The 25,082-nt window shown below is 34.2% G+C and overlaps 2 protein-coding genes across 3 annotated transcripts in view; both read right to left on the bottom strand.

Moving 5' to 3' along the window:
* Nucleotides 1-7,355, bottom strand: part of LOC136850784 (rotatin-like) — a 42,949-nt gene extending 35,594 nt beyond the window's left edge. Inside the window, exons 1-9 of the mRNA XM_067124736.1 lie at nucleotides 7,158-7,355; nucleotides 6,010-6,294; nucleotides 5,349-5,536; nucleotides 4,602-4,748; nucleotides 3,106-3,221; nucleotides 2,510-2,630; nucleotides 1,874-2,032; nucleotides 1,198-1,344; nucleotides 520-684 (exon numbers count right to left, since the gene is read on the bottom strand). Of these exons, the coding sequence (XP_066980837.1) occupies nucleotides 520-684; nucleotides 1,198-1,344; nucleotides 1,874-2,032; nucleotides 2,510-2,630; nucleotides 3,106-3,221; nucleotides 4,602-4,748; nucleotides 5,349-5,536; nucleotides 6,010-6,043 (1,077 nt within the window). The 5' untranslated portion in view covers nucleotides 6,044-6,294; nucleotides 7,158-7,355. The remainder of the gene's footprint in view (nucleotides 1-519; nucleotides 685-1,197; nucleotides 1,345-1,873; nucleotides 2,033-2,509; nucleotides 2,631-3,105; nucleotides 3,222-4,601; nucleotides 4,749-5,348; nucleotides 5,537-6,009; nucleotides 6,295-7,157) is intronic.
* Nucleotides 7,356-8,874: 1,519 nt separating this feature from the next.
* The window catches only part of LOC136850791 (proteasome activator complex subunit 4-like), a 50,539-nt gene continuing 34,331 nt past the window's right edge, over nucleotides 8,875-25,082 (bottom strand). For both annotated transcript variants that reach the window (XM_067124790.1, XM_067124789.1), the window contains 18 exons: nucleotides 24,961-25,053; nucleotides 24,572-24,761; nucleotides 23,380-23,637; nucleotides 22,586-22,715; nucleotides 21,369-21,559; nucleotides 20,439-20,629; nucleotides 19,874-20,003; nucleotides 18,948-19,087; nucleotides 18,365-18,466; nucleotides 17,486-17,681; nucleotides 16,967-17,081; nucleotides 16,129-16,363; nucleotides 15,122-15,253; nucleotides 13,948-14,631; nucleotides 12,985-13,140; nucleotides 12,484-12,700; nucleotides 11,413-11,619; nucleotides 8,875-11,275 (listed from right to left, as the gene is read on the bottom strand). In XM_067124790.1, the coding sequence (XP_066980891.1) occupies nucleotides 11,141-11,275; nucleotides 11,413-11,619; nucleotides 12,484-12,700; nucleotides 12,985-13,140; nucleotides 13,948-14,631; nucleotides 15,122-15,253; nucleotides 16,129-16,363; nucleotides 16,967-17,081; nucleotides 17,486-17,681; nucleotides 18,365-18,466; nucleotides 18,948-19,087; nucleotides 19,874-20,003; nucleotides 20,439-20,629; nucleotides 21,369-21,559; nucleotides 22,586-22,715; nucleotides 23,380-23,637; nucleotides 24,572-24,761; nucleotides 24,961-25,053 (3,502 nt within the window). In that variant the 3' untranslated portion in view covers nucleotides 8,875-11,140. The remainder of the gene's footprint in view (nucleotides 11,276-11,412; nucleotides 11,620-12,483; nucleotides 12,701-12,984; nucleotides 13,141-13,947; nucleotides 14,632-15,121; nucleotides 15,254-16,128; nucleotides 16,364-16,966; nucleotides 17,082-17,485; nucleotides 17,682-18,364; nucleotides 18,467-18,947; nucleotides 19,088-19,873; nucleotides 20,004-20,438; nucleotides 20,630-21,368; nucleotides 21,560-22,585; nucleotides 22,716-23,379; nucleotides 23,638-24,571; nucleotides 24,762-24,960; nucleotides 25,054-25,082) is intronic.

The following is a 25,082-nucleotide window of genomic DNA, read 5'->3' on the forward strand; positions in this document are numbered from 1 at the left end:
CCTATCAACCATCTGTCTACATACTCAAAGACTTTTGTTCATTATATGTATTCATAACACACTTATATTAATATCTTTAAGAGATATCTTTTTTCACATGCAAGCAAGACAGAGAGTAAAGACACGCATTCATACAATTTCTTATGGGAACTACAATTTACAAGTAATCAATAAATAAACTGCAAGTATTTACAAGGAAATTCAACTATTCGCATTACAGTATTGATGACAGTATATCACAAATTGTTACCTTTATCAAAACTTACAATGGAATACTAATACATAAAACAAGAGGAGGGGAGAGAATGAGACAGATTTTTACAAAAATGATGCACTGGCTCTTGGGTGTAGGTTATAATACTGAGTCTTCATTGCATACAAATTTTCATTCCTTATATAAGGAGGTCAGACCTCACAAACTGTCCATTACACTATGGTTCTACTAAATAAGTTCATCTGAATTACTGTACAATGAAAAGTCCCTAAATACGGGAAAAAAGAAAAATTTCCAATACATACATTTCCCAAACCAGCAATTGATCCACTTCTATCCTGTCCATCTCCAAGGTGCCGTACATTATTACTACTACCATTCCCCATTAGGCTACTGTCAGGGGAACAGCAACTTCCTCTTGTTATGTCTGTGCTTGGAGTTGCAATCCCTGATGATGTGGGAGTGACAGTCTGTCAATAAAGAAATGTATGAAAGGAAATGTTAGAAGTGATGTGAGAAGTCAAAATAAACGGGCAAGGGATATAGGTACAAAGATGTGGGATATGAAAAGGATAATGAATGGGATACAGAGTACCTGATGTTTACAACGATGATACAGTGGCCATGGAGGATGGTGATGGTGAAGAGAAATTGCAGAGATTAATGAAAGAGTTTATAAATATTGTAGGAGCAGTTCTCATAATCCCTACATGATTTACTAAATATTTAAAATTCCACATAGATAAAAAAAATTGTTTAAAACTTAAAAATTTGCCATATGGTGGTGTACACAAACAAACCGTATAAAAATCTGAAATAGACACAATTTAGCACTAACAAAGAGTAAAATGACAGAGAATTTTCAAAGGTGCAAACCTATTCAAAGTTTAAGGAAAATCTATTAACACATTTACTACTAACACATTAACAAAGCACATTTCCAAACTTTAATGTCAATAATATAATACTTAACATCATCTTACCTGTTGTCCAGCAGGGGACAAATGAGGGTCTTTGAAGTGAGAAACCCGATCGTTGAGCAACTGTGTTAAGGTTAACAAACATGCACATGCCGGACCCTGAACACGCCACGCTGTTTCGCCAATTTCTTCAACACAGCCATACACTGCCTATAAATATCAGAAAAATCATTTATCTTAGTCTGTCACATCTATCCATGCCAACAGAAGAAGTCAAATCCATTCAGCTTGGTGATTTGATCGTCCACAAATATGGACACTGGCCCTATATATCTCACTCAATCTATTTACATGAAAGCTTTGATCAGTAAGCCATTTTTGTTAACACCCTCCTCTTAATACCTTGAAATGCGCAGTACTATCACTTTACATTCATCCCCTCACTACCTGAGAATAATTATGCAAAATTAGGCAACCTGGTGAGTAGGTAGGTAGGTAGGTAAGGTGAGTGGAGAGGGGCAAAACCACAAATGGCTGGAAAGTTACAAAGCAATGAGCAAAAATTTATGAGTCTCATTATATACCATCCTCAGCACAATTTCACACTAGACACCAAATAAAGTTTCAGCAACAATCTTTTTCTGTTTTTTATCTAATCCGGACTTACATCTCTTAATATTCCTGCAAAAAAAATATTACCTTGTTTTAGTTTAAAAAGCTAGACTTTACAGCACTGTACCTGTACAATAGCAGGTCTCTGAAGCAAAATTTCAGCGGGGAAATCTTTCAGTACTACAGTTTCCAGAAAATGAAGAGATGCCACAACAATGGACTCATCATGACTCATCAAAGACTGAGCTGTTGACTCTAAGATGCGACGATCACTATTTGTCAGTGCCTGCAAAAGCAAAATGACTAAATCTTCTACAGAGTCCACATACTTGATCAACTACTACCTAAAACCTGCAAGATACTGAGTTCTAAAGAGCAGAGCCATAACAGGTTCTCAACAAATCTCATAAGTCAAGCCACTGATTTAAACAACACAATTGTTGATAATAATTTTAAAAACCATATTTTCTTCCCACATGATCTGCTGTAAGACAAGTGGCACAAGCATTACCACAGAGACAATTTCAATAATTACCTATATATGTTACCTTCTTTTACATTTATTTGGAATACTGTATTAATTACTGCCATAGGTAATATGTAAAAACTTCATTCATGTTCAAAATAAGACTAGTGAGAGAATTTAGTCTATAGTTTGTTGTATGTTTAAAATGTTTCTTATATAAAAAAAAGTGCAACTTCAGGTTACAATACTGTATAAGAAAGTGGAAAAAAAAAGCATAAGAATTTGTATAAATATTACCTGCCAGGGGAATGTAGAAAATGTTATGGGAGAGTCACTAATAATGGTCACATCTTCCTTTTCATTCATTCCACATACACAAGAATCATCTATACTAGTACTGCCTCTTTGCTGCATACTCCTGCAAAAAAATTAGCATTTTGTAAAAATGTTACATCTGCTATATTGATAAAACTGGAAAACTAAAATTATAGCAGTAGAATATAAGTCAAGTTACAAATTCATACCTTAAACCAATAGCCTTAGCCATTTAAAGGTAACAGTAACAAAAAATTTAATCTAAGGATGGAAATAAGACTAATAATAATAATACATTACAGGTATTATCATTATTATTATCACATTATTACCATTGTTATTATTAAAACTGCAAAGATTCATATGGAACTAGACGAAAAAAAAAGTCAGTAACTCGGTAAGCTTCCACGGAGAAGAAACACCCAGGGATAGTTACAAAAAGTACTAGTTTGTTCATATTTCACCAATTCATGGTTTTTTAATTATCATTATTCAACTCTCAGAATTTTGGATTAGTTTCTTTTGTTATCATTCCTCCAGGAAAATCACAACTAATAATACTTGCAGTGAATACTTACTGAACATGTTCTTCCACATCAGAAGAGGATGCTACCAAGGAGTTGGTATCAATTTCCTTAAAGTCACTGCTTTCCTTTGAAATGGCACCTTCACTTATGGGAGAGACCAATCGATCCTTGAAATAAGACAGGACTTGAATTAATATTTATGCCATAAAAGAATAAAAATATATCTCTTAAAACTGTTATTTTATACACTCATTACTTTTACTGCACATTTACAAGGACCTAAATGTGGAACTGGGATAAAAACCTACAGTTGCACTAAAAAGTAATAGCTGGAGAGGGTGGACAGCAAGGCTGAAGAGAGGAAGCAGGAAGGGCGGAAAAGTAAGTACTGTATTTGAAGGCGTATAAGACGCACTTTTTTAATAAAAAAATGGCCTAAAAAATCCCCCTGCGTCCTATGTACATAATGTAGGCTCAAAATTTAAGAATTTTGGCCAAAATTATACATGAAACGTCACGTAGATGTTGTAGCCTAGCCTAACATTCGGTGTTATCCTAATAACCTATTAAAAACCAAAGTTTATTATAATTATTTATCATTATCACACTTACCATCACCGCAATTACTACTGCTAGTATTGTAATCAATATCTACGTTGTTATTATCGATATTTTCATTAAAATGTGTTAATATCATTATCGTCTACAGCGCATCGTCGCATTCCACATTTACAGACTTACAGTACATGTGCTGCCACCTATTGGTGATTATCTCGAGAGCTTTACGGATAACAAGGCTTCGTTCAGTTGGTAGTTGGCAATTCCTGCTACCATTCTCTTTACGCATAACAACATGGCTTCGATCAATTGGTGGTTGACAATTCCTGCTACTTTTATAATATATAATGGATATATATAACATATATTACCGTAGGTAACATCTTTATTAATGTTTTTGTTGATTCTGCTGGTAAGAAACAACAAATGAATGTGTTGCAATCTATTGGTAAACCTATGAGGTAGCTTTCAACAGCAGACGAAACATTCGATCATAGTAAATGTCTGATTGTATAATACATATTTTGATAAATATAAATATGGTAAATAACTTCTTTATTAATGTTTTTGTTGATTCTGTTGGTAAGAAACAATATCCATATGATAACCTAATATTACAGTTTTTACTTACCAAAATCATATGAGCATAGGCTGAAATTGGGGTGCATCCTATGCAGACATGCGTCTTATAAGCCATCAAATACAGTAGCTAAAATGTGAGTGCAGCTAGGTGCCAAAAGGATGCTGTAAATGGCCTTTATTACTGGCTACAGCTCACCACGCAACAAGCATTAACAGCAATATCCCCCTATTGAGTACCTTTGACGGTGAGAATGTGGGGCTATGAGATGGAGACATTTTTACATAAGAAATATGTTTTTATGAAATACTTTTTTAAATTAAAATAATAGGTTTGTGATGATACAAGTCTGGTTTCTACTCCTATATGAAACAGTACATACTTCTTAAAGTCCTATAATACAACTTACTTTTATGTTTTGCAACGAGGGAGTATGATGAAGGCTCTGCAGAAGAACATTGATATCAGATATCAAGTCAAGAGGAGCAACAAGCTTCAGACTCTGTAGATACAGCGTCCCTCCAAGAGCATCAAATCTACTCCTTGTCGACTCATCCTTTATACAATAAAAAGTTTAATCTATGCATTAAACATTACAGCACAAAACTTAACTTTACTAAGCAAAACAGCACTGTGTTCCCTTTGCAAGATATAACTTAGGTACATACAGTACAAGCAAATATAAAAGTACAGTATACAAAAAAACTGGAAAAATAAAAAGCACATACACAATAGTCCCCGTATACTGATCACAGTTACAGACAAATGTTACATTTAGGATATATGGATACTTATGTCAATTCAATGTTCAGTTCTAATCACAGGGTGACAACCAAAGAAAAAGTGCTGGGTTAGGAACAGGTGAGTAAGTGGTGTCAGACCTCCTACCTAGCCACCATGCCTATAAAACTGTTTCCAGTTCACAACAAAGAAAAATCCCTCATAAAAGATGATTGTTTGGATTTCTGTAAGAGCAAATATTCTCCAGCAATCTCCAAAGTTCTGACCATTAAAAATATTCATCCAGCAAAACAATAGGCTTCAAAAGCAATATTGTATTAAAAGTAACAAAGCACTAGATAAGATTCTCTTTTCTAATTACTAAAAATATTTATCAAAATACCAACACATCAAAATGTTGTTTCTTAATCCTAACCTCAAAAACATACTGCAGCAGTTTAAGAACTGGCTTTCTGAGGGTATGAGGACCTAAGTTCAAGAGGTGAAGCACATTTTCCAAAAGTTCTTGATGCTCGACAAGATGATTAACAGTCAAAATACCAAATTCTAACTTCTGAAGCAAGGTGTTGAGTGTCCGTTCTCGGATCTCAACAATTGGGTGCACTGCAATAGAAAATATCATATCAGTATATAGTATAGATATATTGTACCTTAAAAAAAAAATAAAAATTCTCAGTAAACAGACTTAACAATTACTGTAGTCTCCAAAAAACATATTAATAATTTCTGTTCATCTGGAAAACTGCTATATTATTTTGAACAAAAAAAAAAAAGGATAGGGTTATGTTTGGCTAGAAAGACGAAAGACTTCTTTTTTAACAGGATAAATTCCTTTTGGATATTTTACATCCTACTTGAAAGCACACGTATAACCTGTATACCTTGTTTTATTCAACTGCTAAGTGCTTGTTCCAGATAGTCTACCCACAGTGGCAGCTTACGGCTTCTGTAAACTAATTCACATCATGCACTTATATTCCAGTTAATATCACATACTAAAACATCACACAATTAATTTACAGCTTACTGCCAGGTATTTTACTTTTGGAATTACTGTAGTCTGTTGTCTAACTTACCTAACTTTTGAATATAATTTTGGATTTCAGCCATGATGTACAGTATCTCAAATTCCTGGTGGAAGCGTCAAAATGAATTATAGTCCCAGCATCTTCCTCTAGGTATTAAATTCCAATACAGTTCACTTAAGGAATTATGATTCTGCATTTGTTCTGACCTCATCCTGAAGGCACTTTTCAGAGATTACTTTTCAAAGGCTCCCATGTTGAGCGATAAAAGGTGCCCAAAGTGTTGCAGTTTCTAACACTATGTCCATCCCATTTATGTAAAATATTATACAAAATCTGAAAAGAAACTGCTATTATTACGCTTACAAACTGACAGAATAATTTTTATCAGTAATTTTACATACCTATACAGATTCTATTCTAAACATATTAAAAGATATTGACTTTTTTTTATAAAACAAAAGAGATTTTTCAAACAAACCAATTACTCATACACAGCCCACAATCATGGCTGTCAAAACACTGCAGTCTTTTTCAAGCATACAGGACAAGTTCTGTAACAGTTCTACACAAGCACAGTTAATAATATTATAAACATGTGTAAAATTCATAAAAATAAAAACAAACAATGGGCTGTAGCCTAAGTATTTCGGTCTGCAAATAGCGGGAACCAAGCCGCAGTAGTAGTCTTCAGTTTTACCCTGAAATCGAATATATCAACTTGTTGACCTTGACCTAAGTTGTATCTAGGCCTGGACCTAGCCTAGGAATGATAGTGTAGGCTATAGACTATGATGGGCTAGCCCTATGCTACAGAACTGTTAAGCGCATTTTGTTCTGCTAAGCGTGACATCATGTTGAAGGGTCCAGGGGAAGAAGAGAATGATAAGCCGGGGCACGGCACCCCAGGTTAAGACTAGCCTAGGTTAAGATGTATATTTAAACAGGCTGTACTATTCGCTTAGCTAAGATAGTCTTCCGTGATACATGAAAACCTCAATGCCTTTGGTGTATACGCCATAAAAAAGATAGTGATCCATGTATATAACTCGAATACATACCTGGACAGCTTACGTACCCTAAATAAATTCTAGCTTTCATTAAACAAGGCAGACCTAGGCTATAGGGTAGGCACAGTTACCCTGCGCTACCAAATAGCCTACGTTAGTAATTTGCCTATAATAAATTTCATTACTCACTTGGCGTTGACTTCTCCTCACATTATATTTCCTTGTACACTATTTGGTGGCGGTCAGACTTTTTCACTGATTTTGAAATACGGTTTCTCACTTAACGATACCTGTTCCAAACATTCGTAATTTCGTATAACGTCAAAATTGGAGGGTGGGCGTTAAATAGTTGGTAGAAAGAGTTGTTTCCTCTGTAACGGCACTCCTCTAGTGAGCTTCGTAAACAAGGTTAGTTGGAAACCTTTTATTTCAATCGTTCTATTCTACATTTAATGTCAAATATATTGCATGCCTTGCTATTTAACTATTGTGACTTATACATTTTCACGCCATTCTACTTTCTGCTTTCGTTTTTATTGTTCTTCAATCGTTTGCGCAAAGATTTGTACATCTAAACTTTTAATGTATTTCATTACATTAAACCTGGTTCCCGATTCCGTCATTTACTAAACAAATACTATCGATAACGCGTAACACTTCTAGTGTAAGCGCTAGGCATAAGTGTTGAATTATTACAGGACTACTCTTAGTAGTCCACATATACATGTACTCATTTTTCCCATGCATTTTATCATAATTTTACCGTCATCATTGACAATCTTTACTCGCTGTTTCCTAATTAAAACAGTAATTCCCAATCTTCCATTATCGATATTAACATTGAACGTTTCATCAACCTGGCTTCCATTTAATCTCTTACTATACACTACCAATTTTTATCTCTGAGTAGAACATGTATCCGTTTCAATAGTTACATTAGCTATTCTTATCTAGCTATTTCCGCCAACGCTGAAGACATCAGCCACTTCACACTCGAGTCACAACACAAACCCCCTTCATCTCCACCAGTGCATCACCCCCTCTGCAAAAATACAAGCCATACTCCAAAAATAAACACCAACAACTATGTCCTTTCCCTTTTTGCATAACTCCAGGTGTTAGATGGTCCTAAGATTCCCTAGCGCATTCCCTTTTCAAACCTATTTTCATAACAGACCAGCCACTCAGTGATATAGTTCTGAACTAAATAGTTTTTTGTGATGGGTCCACATAACTTGCATACACTTTTGCTCTTCTGACTGAATATGTGAAGCACACAGATTCATTTTTGTTTATGCAAAGACCTATGAAAAAATACACTTTGGGCAACTTTTCCAGTACATTTGTTGTGATTGTTCAAATTTCTGGAATTCTCAGCACCATTATACAATGCTTTGGTGAGCATTTTACATGATCTTCCATCTCTTTAGATTTCAAGATATCAATCTTTTTGCTGTCATTTTCATTATTCATCAAATCCTATAAACAGGGTTCTAATCTTTTACCTGTTCTATGGCATTTCCTCTTTCTATTCCATTCGGGACATCTGTTACAATGATCTTTCCAAGTTCTCATTTTTCTACAGCTGGAATGCTTCCTTTTCCATAATATATTTTTACAGTTTGTATCTCGCCCTATAAATTTATTACAGGAGTATCCATCTTTTGCCAGATTTGAGCATCCAACCAGAATTTTATGAATCAAAATAATGCTTCTCTTCTGTTCAGTTGCTGTTACTGTACGGACAATATATTCCTTAACCGTATTCTTTCGCTTTAGGCTGCAATTTGACTGCATAGCACTGCGTCCAGTATTAGAAATGTATTTTTCATTTCTTTCTTGGCTTTCATTTTTCCACATTTCATATTTATATTTCATGAAAATTCAGGTACAATGATACACAAAGCAAAAGCAAACAGTTTTATACATAAAAAATTACTTACTCAAAGGAGTATACTATCCCTTTCTGGATATATATAATACTGCAGACAAAATCTTGAAGGATATCTCCTCTGAGTGAGTCATTCATGATATCCAATATTCAAATGATCTTTTATTATCACATGTTAAAAAGTTTGAGCTTTAATTATCTCAATCACAATTAAGAAAACTGGTAGCTACCGAAACGTACAAAAACGAAAAGATTATAGTGATGAACATAGAACAGTTGATTCAACCAAAAACTGAGGAAAACAATGTTAGGAACACATTTCATTATGGTTTCTTAACTTCTTTAGTTGAGAATACCAAAAAATATTAAGTTTTATTATAAAAATACAAGCATACGTATTTATGTAATATAGAAAAACAAAATTATAAAATGTGTAAAAGAAGAATCAATCTATACATAAAAGAAGCCACTAAATAATTTCATTCCTACAAATATATGGGTTAACAATGCTTGAATAAATTATAACATGGTCTGTTCCTTATTGTACTATATCAATCTACATATCACAGTAGATAAAAATAGACAAGTGCTTAGCTTTTCATTATAATCTTTGATGATGCTAGACTTAACAAATGGGATGTACTGTACTGTATTTCAACAAATTTCATTACTTCATAAAAAAAAATGCTTCTGTCAATGGGGGCAACAACAAAATAGTTTGGCTGCAATAGGAATAACTGGAAGTTCCTACGGATGAATGAATAACCCACCTTTAAAATAAGTAATTCCGTCCTCCAGAAAAACCTGAGGAATTTCAGAATAGTATCCAGAATAAGAAAGAAGTCAATTTCAATTCCTTTGTTCTTAGAAATTAGTATTTTCCACTGTTAAAATATAAGGTGAATATGGTACAATCTTACACGATAAGCCTTACGAGATAAACATTACCCAATACCAGTATTTTTCAAACAAGCCCAGCCCTTCCACATATAAAAAGACAATCAAAAGCCAGATTTTTTTTTTTATAGGATTCCATACAACAACCAAGATACAGGTGTGGCAGAGAGGTTAGGATCACTAAATCAATATTTTGGCTTACATCCAACATTTTCATCAAAAGGAATTAAACTGATATAGCAACAAACTTCTGTAACTGATAATGCTTGGCTTAGGCTATCTTTTACTACTGGAAAGAAAATGACTTGTCTGCCTTTACAAAAAAAAAATAATGGCATAAGTTGAGCATCATAACAATTATCAACATGACCCTAGTTTTTCAGTCCTATAAATACAAGGTAGTATATTGTATAAATAAATAATATAACAGGTGGGGACACAACATAAGCAGTCAGGTATGTCACTACATGCTTAACCAGCTTTACCCTGGAAAAATAAAAAGCTGGTTAAAGATAAAATGCATAATCCTTTAATTTGACGCTCTGGCACAACACCATTGTGTCCAAAAACATTACCATTAACAACAATGACCAGCTTTTTTATTATTTCACAAAAATCTCAAGGTAAAGGGAAACATATAGTGTGAATATACACATATACAATTCAAATGTTGGTTTCTCCAAAATATACAAAAGGCAGCTCTTGTTGGATAACCCAGTGTGTTCAATGTCTATGGTTTCTTTGAGGTATACCGTTATGCAATTTGAAGGGCAGATAGCCAGAAAGAAAAAGCTCATGAATTTTATAAATACTTGACATCCAGTCCACCACGAATGGGCATGCTTGAATATGAGGAGCAGTAGCCATCCCATTGTGAGAAAATGAATTCCTGTAAACCTAATCAACCGTGACAGCTATTGTGCAGAAAAAAATTTAAACATGAAAAAATATGCCAATGTTTTCTGGGAGGAGGAAAAAACTACTATAATCCCCAATAACATTAAGCAACAGAAAAGTAATGACGGCATTTCATAATTACAATGGGTATTCTGTTTTATAAGGATAACAAGAACTCACTGAATTTAACTAGGGAAATTTCACCAATACAGTGGGTTGAGGAAGTATTTTCACTTAATTGTTATTTTACAACTCTTACTCTTGCTTGAAACAACTGGAATTTATACATTTACTATACAGGTACTGAATTTAAAATGCTTAACAGAACTATACCCACAACACCAATATTTGTTGGTGGAAAAAAGAAAGCCAAACACTAAGAAAGACAAATAAATGGCATGATGGTAAAAGAACTGAAGCTAAGAAGATTATCAAATGCTTTTGTTAAAAGTTTAAGACCAGCTATTACTGGAAGTCAGAGGAAAACCTAGGCATAATACGATGGAGAAAGCAGAAGATCCGTTAACACAACTAACTGGTCCTCTGTGAATTTCTGCTTGTGGTCGCGCCAGTTGTCGTGATGCGTTCTTCTAAAATTACTCAGAGTTGTTTTTATGGTTGCCTGTAAGGAGCAAAGGAATGAAATTAATGCAAAAGAAGTGCTACTTTACCCATCTCTCAAATTAATATGAAACAAACCTTTTCAATCAAATTAATACGAAACAAACCTTTTCCATGGAGTTGAAATCAAAAACTTACTGGTATCGGATGTGGATCGTTCAGATGTTCACTTAATGTGACCAAGACTTGAGGCAGCATGTCTGGCACATCATATGGGAAGGCACTAACATAAGCACACAGCCCTAAAACTGCAGCATGGAGCTCCAATACTTGTTGCGCTGTTAGTGGCGCCTTTCGTTTTCTCTTCCTCTTGCGACCATTTTGTAACTTTGAAGTAAACTCATCCTGTAAGAGTCACAGTTCAAAAATAGTTATTACAATACAACTGGTAGTACTGTACTATTACAGAGTACTGTACAGTACTTTAACCAAATTGAATTATCTATGCATAACTTTTGAAAAATTAAGCAATCGAAGCCTAGTGTTAACAGAATTTTACTATGAAGATGTGATGTCAGATGAATATTCTTACCAAAACAGTTTGGTCTCATGAAAATTCATCTTACTGCATCTCAGACTAAACCTTTGTTGTGGATTGATATAGAGAAGTTCCAGAAATATGTGTGTTGACATTATTCTCGGCATTCAAGAACTTGGATCACATGGGCCATTCATCCAATATACATGCGTCAAAATTTTATGCATATATATCAGATGAAACAAAATTACATTAATTTATAAATGACTAAATATTACTAAATATTGCTCGATTTCAAATTAGATTATAGCTTATTAATTTAACTTTTTAACTTACAGTTCAATACAATAGGTATTTCATCCACAATATTTCATGCATTTTTATGCATTGGTGTTTGGTGATATTTTGCTGTGGCCAGAATTAGTTGTGATGAGTTGTTCTCTCTAGTATATACTTACTGTGATACAATTTTCACTTTTTAGTGTGTCACTAACATTCTCTTTGTGATGATGTTAAGATTATTTTCTACTATGAAGGATGGAGTTTCATCCCACCCAACTTTAGTGTTAACACAGGTTCCAATGATGAATGTTGCTTTTGATCATAGACTGATTAGTATTCTTATTCTTAAAAGGGAACATTCAATGAATTGTAAAATGGGTATTTAATATAGATTAGTATTAAGACAATGTTCTTTGACAGAAAATGATCAAAACTTGATTTCGCCTTACCAAAAGTTTTTCCTCAGCCTGGATAAACTTGCAGTGAATTAATCCACTCAGTACTGTCGATGCCATTTGTTGTACTTCAAGTCGCACATCAGACAGAAGACCGACTACCAACTCTTGTATTTTTGATGAAGCCGATTCGTGGTTCAATATGGTGAACATGTTTGTGAAAACGGCAACTTGGAGCAAGGATAATACTGCAGCACGAGCTCGCCACCAACTGGCATAAAGTGGAAAGTCATTATATATACAACAGGCTTCATTATTTAAGGCAGTTATGTTCCAAAAGGGTACAAGTACTAATGTTACTGTAATTCAAATTCCATGAGTATGCAATTTCAACTAAATGGCAGTTATCTACCTATAATGCTAAACAACGTAACTGCCACTACAGTATTATTGTAATATCACTTACTATATGTAAATTGGTACATTCGAGTCATGCTACGTGAAACACACACCAACACGCACTGACAGTATTTGGTACATAACTGACATAATTACCTGCTTTGTGAAACTTGGGAAACTGCTTCAAGAAAAGCTGGTATTCTTTCTGGAATTACAAGCCCTTGGCTCATTAATGCCAAAGCTGCTACACAGTTATTCCGTAGCTCGGGATCATTATCCACACTTTCCAGCTGGCACAAATGTGGCAAAAACCTGCAAATAGATCTATCTTGAGGAACTGGCATTTATCATTATGATGGAAGCTGTCTGAATTGACTTATAATGCATATTATAACAACTGACTTATAATGCATAACATAAAAGTTAAAACTGGAACACAGAAAGCAGAATATATAAGGATATCGGAACAATGTAGGCAGTATTTTGAAAATATTCTAAATGAAGAAAGTGACAAGGAAACAGAGGACTTATGAGTGAAATAAGAATATCAACACAGAAAAGGCAAGGGAAAACATTCATAACAACAAACTGTCTAAGGAAAGGTGTAAAATAGTTAAAAAAGAAAAAAAGAAATACTGTAATTACAGAGAAACTGGAATGATTGAGGAAGTATTCTGAAAACTTTTTGAATGAAGGAAAGGCACATGAACTAGAGGAAGATGGAATAACAGAAGGGCAAATGGAAAACATACTAATTACAATGGTTAAATGAACCATCTGGGAGATGAACTAGATAAACAAAAAGACAGACAGCTAGCTAGTTGGACCTTGGGCTACCACGTGGACATTAATTAGCATGCCAATAGGAGAGGTTGTTCATATTTGCAACCACATTTATGAGTGAAAATGGAAAGGAAAATTTTCCTTTGATGGATGAGCCCAGCTGAACTGTGCTTCAATTGAAAATTTTCCTTAGATGGATGAGCCCAGCTGAACTGTGCTTCAATTGAAAATTTTCCTTAGATGGATGAGCCCAGCTGAACTGTACTTCAACTGAATGACAGAAAAACATACAAAATAAAGTTTGTCAAATTTCTATTCAAAACAACAAACACTTACCTATACATATGAGGTGCAATGCCATTGTAACTCCTTCCCATCTGGCCCACAAGCCAACGACACACTGTGTTCATCAGCCTTATTGCAACTTTCCTTTCTTCTGTTCCAGATGCGACAATGAATCCATTAACAGGACTTTTTACATGATTGTCATGCACATTGTTTTTCAGAAGAACAGAATCAGATGACATAACTTCCATAGGTTCACAAATGACATCACTAGAAATATCACAGCTGTCACGCAGTTTAATTTTGGCAGAGGCTCTGAAAGCATCTTTACCATCTCGTGTATTCAGGAGACATGAAGGTTTCAGACTACCTATGTTCACCAGCTGATGCATTTCAGAGAACTTTGCTGCCGCTTCCTCATCCTTGTGCACAGCATGAAGTACTTTGGTTATGCTATCACTGTCACTCAAAGAGGCACTACTTAAACCTAACATTGGTGGAACAGCTCCGTCACTGAACATAAGACTACCACTTGGAGAGAGAGAATATTCATGCTGTAGAGCAGACATACCAGAACTCTCCATGTCAGAATCTTGGGCTGCTCCAGAACTAGTCTCCTGGATCAGGACTGACAATTGAGGAATTAAAAATTCTATAAACTCTGTTGAGTTTGGGTACCTAGAGGGGACTCCTCCAGGTATAACCAGGTCAAACATGAAGATACCTGTTAAAACGCTGAAAAAGAGATGTAGAATTGATTAATACAAAAACATTTGGAAGCTATCTGCAAGGAACACTACTTTAACATACTCATTCTACATTATACATCATACTGCGTATATATCAATTTTTGTACCTCTGACCCCTATTGTACTGTTGTCTGCCTTTTGACCAAAATCAATTGAACTTTAAAAATGGAGGCATTATTAGAAATACTTTATGATTAAGCTACAGTAATACTAAAAGAGTCAAATTACATATAAAAAAAGTGATTTTGCCAAAATTATGCATCTTATGTTTCAGGGAACCACACAAAAATCCATAATTTTAATTGACATATATTTTTATTTTACCATTTCACTGAACAAAACCCTAGCCATTTATATGATGCCTGCATTTTGTGACATAAAAAAATCAGCCTAGATGACCAAAACAACAAAGAATTACATAAAGAGGAAATTTCAGTGGCAAAACACCTGAAAAAAACATAAGCACAGTTACTCACCTTCCCATTCTGTCTCGTATGCTCTTGTATGGATGAGACAGAGAAGGTCGAAGGTACTCTAAAAGCCTATGACACAATTCTGATACTCTCCATTCCTGCTGGCCAAGACCACCCATCAACATGTACATACGGCTGTCACAAATAAAATGAAACATTAAAGCAGGGAAATATGTAATGGATTTATGAAGAAACAAAAACTATAAAACATATATGATCTTAAATAGCTCCATCAAAACTTGCAGAAAACTGGAAGAGACATCGAGGTAAAATTAGTCACCAAACATCAACATCTATGAAGCTATCAAAAATATTTAATCAGCCTTCTCCTTAAAAGACCATTGCCTACTTCAGTGTACAATTCAGTTATTATAGTAAACATACTTGTTTCCAGTATTAAGTTAACAATAACTCTTGAGCAACCAGCAAAAAAAAAAGTGAAAAATTATATGAATATATAAAGTACATAATTCTGAATGAAACATATTTTGTATTCATTGTATAACAATAGCTGGCTTACTGAAAATTGACAGTATACACAGGCAATATTTGATAAAAGTGAATTTAGTGTGACTTTAAACAAAATATACAGTAATTTTTGTTGTTTACTACTTAGCATACCATAGGCTAGCTTGTCCAGACTTGACAGTGTACTAAAGTGGACTATAGGAAGTCTAAATATGGGTTACATACACGCCAACACAATACTTCACTATGATACAGCCCCTGTCATAATCATAAGCATATAGTTTAATGCTGTATTTCATCATTTATATTATTTCCCTTAATATTTATAAACTCTGTTTTTATCTTTTAAAAGAATTTACATCAATAAAAACTGATAAGACCACCTCTCGACCAAGTGTCATATTTAAATAGCTGCCAGTCTTGGCCCCAAGGGTGCCGGTTAGAAGGGAGTTTACTATACATGGAAAAACAAGCTTTCTGAAAACCTTTTTTACTAGTCACCTGGAATTAACAAAATTCCTTTTACAGAAAAACAACACTACCTTGAAACGTTGAAGGCACTTTCACCCGCCCTGAGAGGCTCATCTAACAAAAGCTCTAGCAGAGGTGAAAGTCTGTTGGGATCTCTGTCTGCACTTGCTGTGGCCATACAAGTGCCCCAATCTTCGACTGTCTCAACCGTCACATTGGATATTCCTGTCTGAATTATTGGCTTCAGCATAGCCCACAGGGCTTGATGCTTAGCAAATGTCCAGTGCTTGCTACCCCGAATCATACCTGCAAGGTATCAAGAGGTATGTCAAGGCAGATGGACAAGAAAAAAAATTTGTTCGGACCAAAATTGAATTCCTAACCTAAAATAACTACTGTCTTCATCTAATACTTAGTGTAGATGTCATTTGCAGCCATGTATGTAAATGTCAACCCATGCAATTCTAATGGCTGCAAGTGATGCCATCCATAAAAAATTTTCAGCTAATTCAACCTCCTCATTTTGATTTAATATTTTTGTTGTTTTCTATTTTTGAACATACAAAAATATTTTCATTATTTTCTATTTTTGAACATGCAACAAATAAAAATAACACTTGAAATGGACTCCACAACCAGTATTGCAACATTAAAAGTAACACTGTGCATAATTTTATAATATCTACTTCCAAAGTACATACATATATATTTCAAAAAAGTTACAACTTTGACATGTTCAGATTGTAAACCCAAACAAAGCCTTCAGTTTCACTCAACCCAAAAAATTGTCCTTCAGCAATAATCTATATGATTTCCTTGTTTGAAAATTTTCTCCAATACATCAAATATATACAATCTTTTGTAACAAAGTATAATGGCAATGGTAAATAGACAGATACCTATACTAACCCGTAATTATTTCAGTGGCGCACCTCTGACTACTTTTGTGCGTCTCCTCCACAAGTTTTCTAATGTGGCTTTCAAACTGCTTCAAAAATGTGTCCCCAAAATTTCTGAAGAGCCCCTGAAAATGGGAAGAAAACAAATGCATCAGTAACTAATTCACTTCTAATAACTATGTCTGACAGATACAAATAACCTTGCAACAAAACTGTCAACAAAATGCATCCTTAATTTCCTCTTTCTGTGCACAGAAGCAGCACAGCCTGTGCTTTCGAAAACAATCTACTCAACATTAATACCTTTTTCACAAAAACTTGGTTTTGGCAGTTTGAAAAACAAGCTATATTGTGTTAAAAAAAAGAACTCAAGTACTATATGTCCTTAACAGTACCCACTTTCAAGATAATTTTGAGTATATGAAAATTATTGTCAGTATGTGGAAACATTTAATAGCCTATACAAAAACACTAATTAACAATTATCTCTTGAATGTAACCCTAACTACAGCAATGTAAAAAAACTCACCTTAAAAACCCAATAACGACGATTGTTAAAGCTATCACGTTCTTTGTTCTCCTCTAAAGACAGAAAGGAAACCAGTTTGTCAACACAGCGCTCAGATGTGAAGAAATCATACAGTACACGTTCCTCCTCTTTCAGGTCTTCCCTTTTTCTATCCAGAGGAGGCTGCTTGGATGGAGGGGCGTAGACCGTCATCTCTCTGAAGAAAGGAAAACATACGGTAAACTTTCCTTAGTCATCTAATTTGCAACTATTTAAGTTTTAAAAGAACATGTAATCTTGACTGAGAAATAAATGACACGAATGTACTCATTTCTCGTCATTTTGTCCTTGTAATCTTTATTGATGAATATACAACACTTAGAAATTCAGTTACAAGTTTTTACATCAACCTACGAGGTTGTCTCAACCAGAATTCCCCACAAACTTGTAACTCTCAAACAATTTTTGTTACTGTATTATGTTCAAGCCTGAAAGAAATTCTGCTAAGAGCTGATATTGCTCTTCTACAATTCCTTTACAAATAAAGCATTCAAACCCATTACTAATTTTCTTAACCAAAAATTTGAGAATGTTCTAAGAATGACACAGAATGTGTAATACACATGGAATCATATGTATTACAAATATTTTACATAAACTTCTACCTCATACTCAAGTTTATCCTCGTGAAGCTTACTGAACGTTATTCTTTATTAATTTGTGTGGACAACAGAAGTAGAGAACTCTTAACCACCTGACAAATAATGTTTATCGTTTGCAGACACACTAGAAGGGATTTAAAAGGCATTTTTGTAAGCACATACTGTGTACAAGAATCAGGATCTACAGCATTTATCATCACCCCAAGACAATGAACTTCAGGTCCTCCAAAAACCATACCTGGGCCATGTATACCATCCAAGGTAAGTCTTCTCAACATAACGCGACTCCTCCCACTGCTCTTCTGTTTCAATCTTCTTACTGCTATCATACTGCAACCACCTGTAAAAGAACCATGTTTTACTTCAGCTTCACCATCTTTCCATGGATTAACAACAGTAGATAGCTTTTGTAAAAGATAAACTGAACGCTATCTTACTTATCTGCTAACATTTGAATTTGCCAAGACCAACATCAGAAAATGATGGTTTTAGATTTATGAAAATCAGGTTATAAAGCCAAGCACTGGATCACCACTTTCAGCCACTCAGTGTCCCAGACAGTGAAAAGACTAAACAGAAAAATTAAAACAAGCAATGACTTCTTGCAGACAATAAACAGTAACATACAGTATACTCTTAACAATCAGTTAATTCTGTCAAGTTAAATTTTACACTATAATCATGTAATTCTATGCATTTTAACTATTATAAGCAAACAACACACACACACACATGACTGTTCATGAACAATACAGGATGAAAAGTCTGCATTTAATCAATCCATTATACGTTGTTGATGCCAAGCTAAATTTATCACTTACTCATTGTCGGGTCTTGAATCTCCAGGGGGTATTTTTTTAGGAACTGGTTTGGAACCATCCAGGCTAAAAGGGTCTACTTCTATTTTCACATGCTTTCTCTTTTGATTTTTCAAAATCCACGGCATGTAGAACAGGCAAGTCTGAAAAGATAACTTATGTAGTAACTTCCTATTGTAAATACTCCAAGAGATAATAATAATGTACTGACAATGGGAAAAAAGCACAGCTAACACTAAAATTCCAAGCCTTGGTTGAATTTCACAGGCCAGATTTTAAACATTTTCATATACAATGCATACACAGAGGAAAGGTGACACAAAAAATTATAATCCTATTCTCCTAATTACAAACAAGAATATATCTAATTACTGTCTAGAGATTATTTGCAGTGACATTAGCCAAGAAATGTTTTCTACACTTAATGGGTTTTTGATGGATACATAAGTATTAGCAACCACCAATAAAACCTGTAAGATTTGTTATGCAACTTCATCTTTATCCAACTCCCATTTTCAATTTTAATAACAAATCCTTGGTGCAATCCCTATGAGGGTCACAAAATGTGACTTAATGGTCTCATTAAAATAACTTTTAAATACAGGTCCTTACAGATTAATAGGATATGTATTGACTTTATTCATACTAATCATCCATGTAAAGTTTGAAATTATTTACCATTATAATTCCTTTATACTATTCTCCTGTTCTCTTTTCCTGACTTTGCAAATACTTCTCCTGTCCTTACACATCTGTTTTAGATTTTTGCTTTACTTTCCAATATTGCATATTGCATATACTATAGTTTATTGCAAAATTTCACTTTTATATTTGATACAATAACACCACTGAAGTTAAACTTTTCCAATGTACTGGGATTGAAATAGGTTGGGTGTTTTTTTTTATATTAAAAAGTCATACACACTTACTTCTCTTATTCGAATATTATCGTGGATTAAGTTTGTGGTTATTGCTCGAACACCAGGGGCTGGATAGGTCACATCTGGACGGATGAGACAGCCCAAAAGATTGAGAGTCAAGTTGTGGCAACGCCAGTGCCTGGAACAAGAGCAAAGGAATTCCTCATTAACAATTTATGCATGAAAAGACTGCAAATTTAACCCTCTGAATGCTAACAGGAATGCAATACTGTACATCACATCACTAACCTCAAATACAACTTGGCAAAATAATAAAAACATGAAAGATTAGACTTTAAAATAAGGATAGAGGACTTATGCATGGCTTTACCTTCATTTCTATCAGATAAATATTAACACAAACTATAATATTGTAAATAACTTGCAAAAATATTAACTTCCAATTCATTTCACATCCATCAAAAGGTTGCTATAGTTTGCTTGTTCTAACCCAACCATGGTCAACATTTTCCATTGGGAAAAATTCTTTACTAAATTCCATCAGCTGCAAACATGCCAAAGCCAACATTCAAAACAATTTATCAAAAAAATAGATAAGTGCAAATATACTTACAGCGTCCCAGAATCTAGAAGTTTGAACAATTTTTCAATTAGGTTATTGTACATGAAATAATTGTTGTTGCCAATCTTGGCCAACTGCTGGCATGCTGCATCAATTGCCTCCTGACTAACGGAGGAGTCAGTGGGGCTTGGGTTCTCCGATGCAAGCACAGATTTAGCTGCCGATATGGCACCATCTGAAACCTGAGGGAAAAAATGACAAGTGTTATAAGCACTCTTGGAAAATTTAATTCTTAACACATACAGCATTTCCTTCCACTGCTTGGTACTGTAGTATGATACAATAAATAATAATAATAATAACAATAATAATAATAATAATATTGATGATATCTTTATACTGCAATTGATTTGAACAGTCTTCTCCATGTGTCTTATTCTTTTCATCATCATGTAGCTGATATACTGAGTTTCCTAGGGTCATATGAAGATGTTCTATTATAATGGTTTTATTATTTCCTGGGTTCTCTGACACAAGCACAGTTTTAGATGCCATCAAAGCAAAATCTGAAACCTACTCATGGGTATTTTTTCCCTGGGATATGGACCTTGTCTGCTTTGTCATAAGCAACAGGTCTGCAGTGGAAGGAAACCCAAGGGTGGATGCCTACAATGATTCACTGCCTCAAGATTCAGCATGGAGAAGCACAAAAACCCACAATAGAATCCTATAATTATTAAAACAAAAGTATGTGGAAAGAGGTGAGAAGATGAAGCACACAATTATAGTATACTAAACTCTATGCAGAAAGGGTGTCTAGATACAGTATACGATGAAATTTTAAAAATAACTTCTTTTTTCAGTTATCAGCCATTACATTGCAAACAACCCATATCCATATGATTCAGAATATGAGGAAAAGACAAATTAAGCTCAAACATGATTAATCAGGCATCAAAAAAATATAAAATATCCACTAACCTTATGATAAATGGCAAAAAGCTCCATGTAATAATATACGGAGTCTGAGATAGCATTCATTAACTTGATAATTGAAGGTTTTTCAGAGTGTTTAGCAGAAATAACTGCAGGCCACAACATATTGAGAGACTCCCAGTCTCTACGGACCATCAGAGATTTGTTTTGTTTGCCCAAAAGAACATACAAACTTCCTGAAAAGATCAAATTAATCAGGTTACATCAATAAACAGTATTTTACATATTTTATCACTCCATTACAACCAAATACTGTACTTTGCAGAATACTGCACTAATCATATGAAATACACACACATGGGTCAACAACACATTCTACAGGATGCTTTCCATTCTATTTGACATACATTTCAATTATTACCTAATTTTGGATGGTTTTTCTTAATATTCAATACTAATAATTATGTACAAAATTTGTAAATCTTAAAATTCTTATAATTTCATGAATTGCAGAAGTAAATATGATGAAAACTGCTTTTCCTCAATTTCAACATGACCCCCTTCTTGGGAACACACATGAAACTGACAGCAACCAGGTACAATTATCATAAAAGCATTATGCCCATTAATACTAAATTCTTACAGGGTTGGTCAGAAGGGTTTGCTCCTTAATAAATACTGGACATAATGAATACTTAAATCCATAAGTTTGTAAGACATTCACCACGTGTTGAAACTTATTATTGTTACCATACATTCATCACTGTAATTCATCAAATACTCAGAGGTTACATGAATGTGTTCAATTCAAGGACGAGGCAGTATTACTTCAATGAGGCATTGTCCGAAAAAAATTAACAATCCCATAATTAATTGGTTTAATTTTTAAACTTATAATTGTTTATTATTTCATAAAACTTGGTTTATTAGAAAAGACAGTTCTAGACAATGCCTAACAAACACTTGCAGGAATCTTTGTTGTTTGATCTGGTCATAATAAATGCAGCTTTGGCAGCTGGTCCCAAAGGTCAGCAGCTCCAGCCCCTAAAAGGTAGGCCTGTTCATTCACCTATTCTTAGGCTAGATGACCCACTTACAATGTGTATACAGTACCAGCTCTCATCCATTTTTTGTTGGATGGATACACTCCTAAATGAGCAACTCAAGTGTTTAAGCTGGCTGTTTAACCTATAGCCAAAATATTTAGGTATACATGAAACAACTGCCTATACTTTTATTAAATAAATTAAGTCCAAACTCACCTTTGAACTGCTCATGATTTTCTGTAGGATCAACATTGAGGTATGTTATGAGATGTGGCAGGACAATTTTGTACGAATAAGGGAAATACTGGAACACTTGACTAAGAACACTCTGTGCTTTACTACGAACCTGAAAAATAAATTACATTATCTCAGTCACTACATAACAGATTATAATTATAAACTTGAAATATATCGGTCAGTATTTAAGTTGCTTTATGGTCTAGTATCATCTGCACCATCGCCTCCAATGCTCCATGATGCAGAGCGCTGCTCTGAAATTCTGCAGAAATTTGGCACATTCTACATTTGCATTGACAGACCACAAGAGGGAGCCATCAATTTCTTTAGGCTTCATTTCAGAGTTGACTGTCACAGATGATGCATGACAACACTTTTAACCTTACATAAAAATTATTACAGATAAGCCTACAGCTAAAACAATAAATGAAAACTTATCTTGTTAATAAGGAAACATTTAAGAATGTGAGAAAAAATGGACTGTATTTCCCTTCACCAAAAGACATTGTAGATTAATAACCTAGAACCACACACAAACATCTCTCATTAATTTTCTTGATTCTTACACTTTCAACATTGTTTAGAATACTGATGTACTCAAAATATTTCCATAGGAAATCCCATGGACCTTATATTCATCTCATTTACAGAGTTCCATATTTTGGAACTACTTCGCATAAAAAAGCTTCTAACAAAAACTGATACAATTGAAAGTTACAAAGTTTATAAGAATTTAGATAAAAACAAAGTACGAAAATAACTCCAAAACTCACCCCACTATACTGGCTAGTTGACAACTGCAGTAAACTTATCATGATTTTACTATGGGTTTCAGTTAGATGCACAGTACTGTTTTCTAAAACACGACTTTCTTGATGAAGAACTGCTCTCTCTATCAAGAGAGATCGTATATGCTGCTTGTTCCTTGCTAATTTATTTGCTAATGCATCCTTTATAAATTGAAAACTTTTCCACCTGGCATCAAAATCTTCTTTGGAAACACCGTGGAAAAATATGAGACCACTATAGATCTGAAAGGGAGACTCATGATTAAACTTTTCTGTTTAATAAATTACATTTCACATCTCATGCTGAAAAGTACAATTAAAAAGTTTTACATGAAATATAAAATGTTTAAAACGGAGCATATTTATTAAAATTTCCAAAAGCACAAATAAAATAGTAACAGTTACAGTATTCATGTAAAAAATTCAGTAGTTACAGTATTCATGTTTAAAAGTTCACTAACTTCTAACTGGAAAGACATTCTTTCCTCATGGGGTGCATCAGCTAATATTTTAAGCACTCCATTGAGTTAATGATAAATTATAGCTTCTTAAAACCTCAATCATGTGTCATTTACAATTATCATATGGGTATCATCACCATCCTTCTGTTACCTAACCTAGCATGAAAAAACATCAATATCTAAAACGTCCTAAAAGCAGTTTCCTAAAGTGTTCATCTAGGAGACTCACCTAAACATAACTGTGACCATCAAATTTCTTGAGGATTTTCAGTACATATATCTAGCAAAAGAACCAAATTTGGAAAGGAATAATTATTCAACCATATCCATCTATTTCAATAGTCAAAATCACTTTAGCGTTTGGGCTTATTGTTTACAAAACTCCTTTAACAAGACAAAGCAATAAATGAAGCAAGGAATTATCATGAGAATGGGCACTCAGAAAAGACGTATAACTCATGGAGTAGAGGGTGCACGCATGCAACTCTCAGTTGAAGAGATTGCCAGTAACTACAGTATTGCCTAATGTGCTATATAAAGCAACTGTGGGCTTCATCCCTATAAATAATGTCACTCATGCAAAAAGAAACTAATAAGAAACTAAGTGAAAATCTACTTATGCTACATAAATATTCATTTCTCTTAAAAATTTCATACTCTAGGCAACTGCTAAACAACCATTATGTATACGAGTGTATCAACTATTAAATACTTACACTTATAGCCCGACTTAAGGCCTTCGTATCATCTGATCCCTTTTCAAGCATTTGATTCACCAACAGCAAGATGACCTCTGCCGTCGCCTTGCGAACATTGGAAGGAAAATCGGGTGTGTCCAACGTCACACACAATTCATATTTTCTTGTCATAAATCTACTGGAATCTTTTCTCACAGCCATATTCATTCTAGCATTTGATAAGAAAAAGAAACTAATTAAGAACAAGAAACACTTTCTCATTTCAGGAAAACACCACAAAAACATCCACCTTTAACTCTGATGTAAAATGCATGAGCTTTACATTCTCCAAAGTGCTTGCACCCTTTTACTTTATATGATTCCAGTTACTCTAGATTATCTTATAATCTTATAAAACTCATACTTACAAATCAATGGGTTCCTCGCCCCAATGTGGGAGAGCAATACCAGCCCCAAGAACAACATCTAGTGTGATGCTCAGACTCTGTTGAAGAACCTCCCTGCAAAGAAAATCAATTTCATGAATGCC

Source organism: Macrobrachium rosenbergii, chromosome 22, assembly GCF_040412425.1.
Source record: "Macrobrachium rosenbergii isolate ZJJX-2024 chromosome 22, ASM4041242v1, whole genome shotgun sequence".
Taxonomy (NCBI): domain Eukaryota; kingdom Metazoa; phylum Arthropoda; class Malacostraca; order Decapoda; family Palaemonidae; genus Macrobrachium; species Macrobrachium rosenbergii.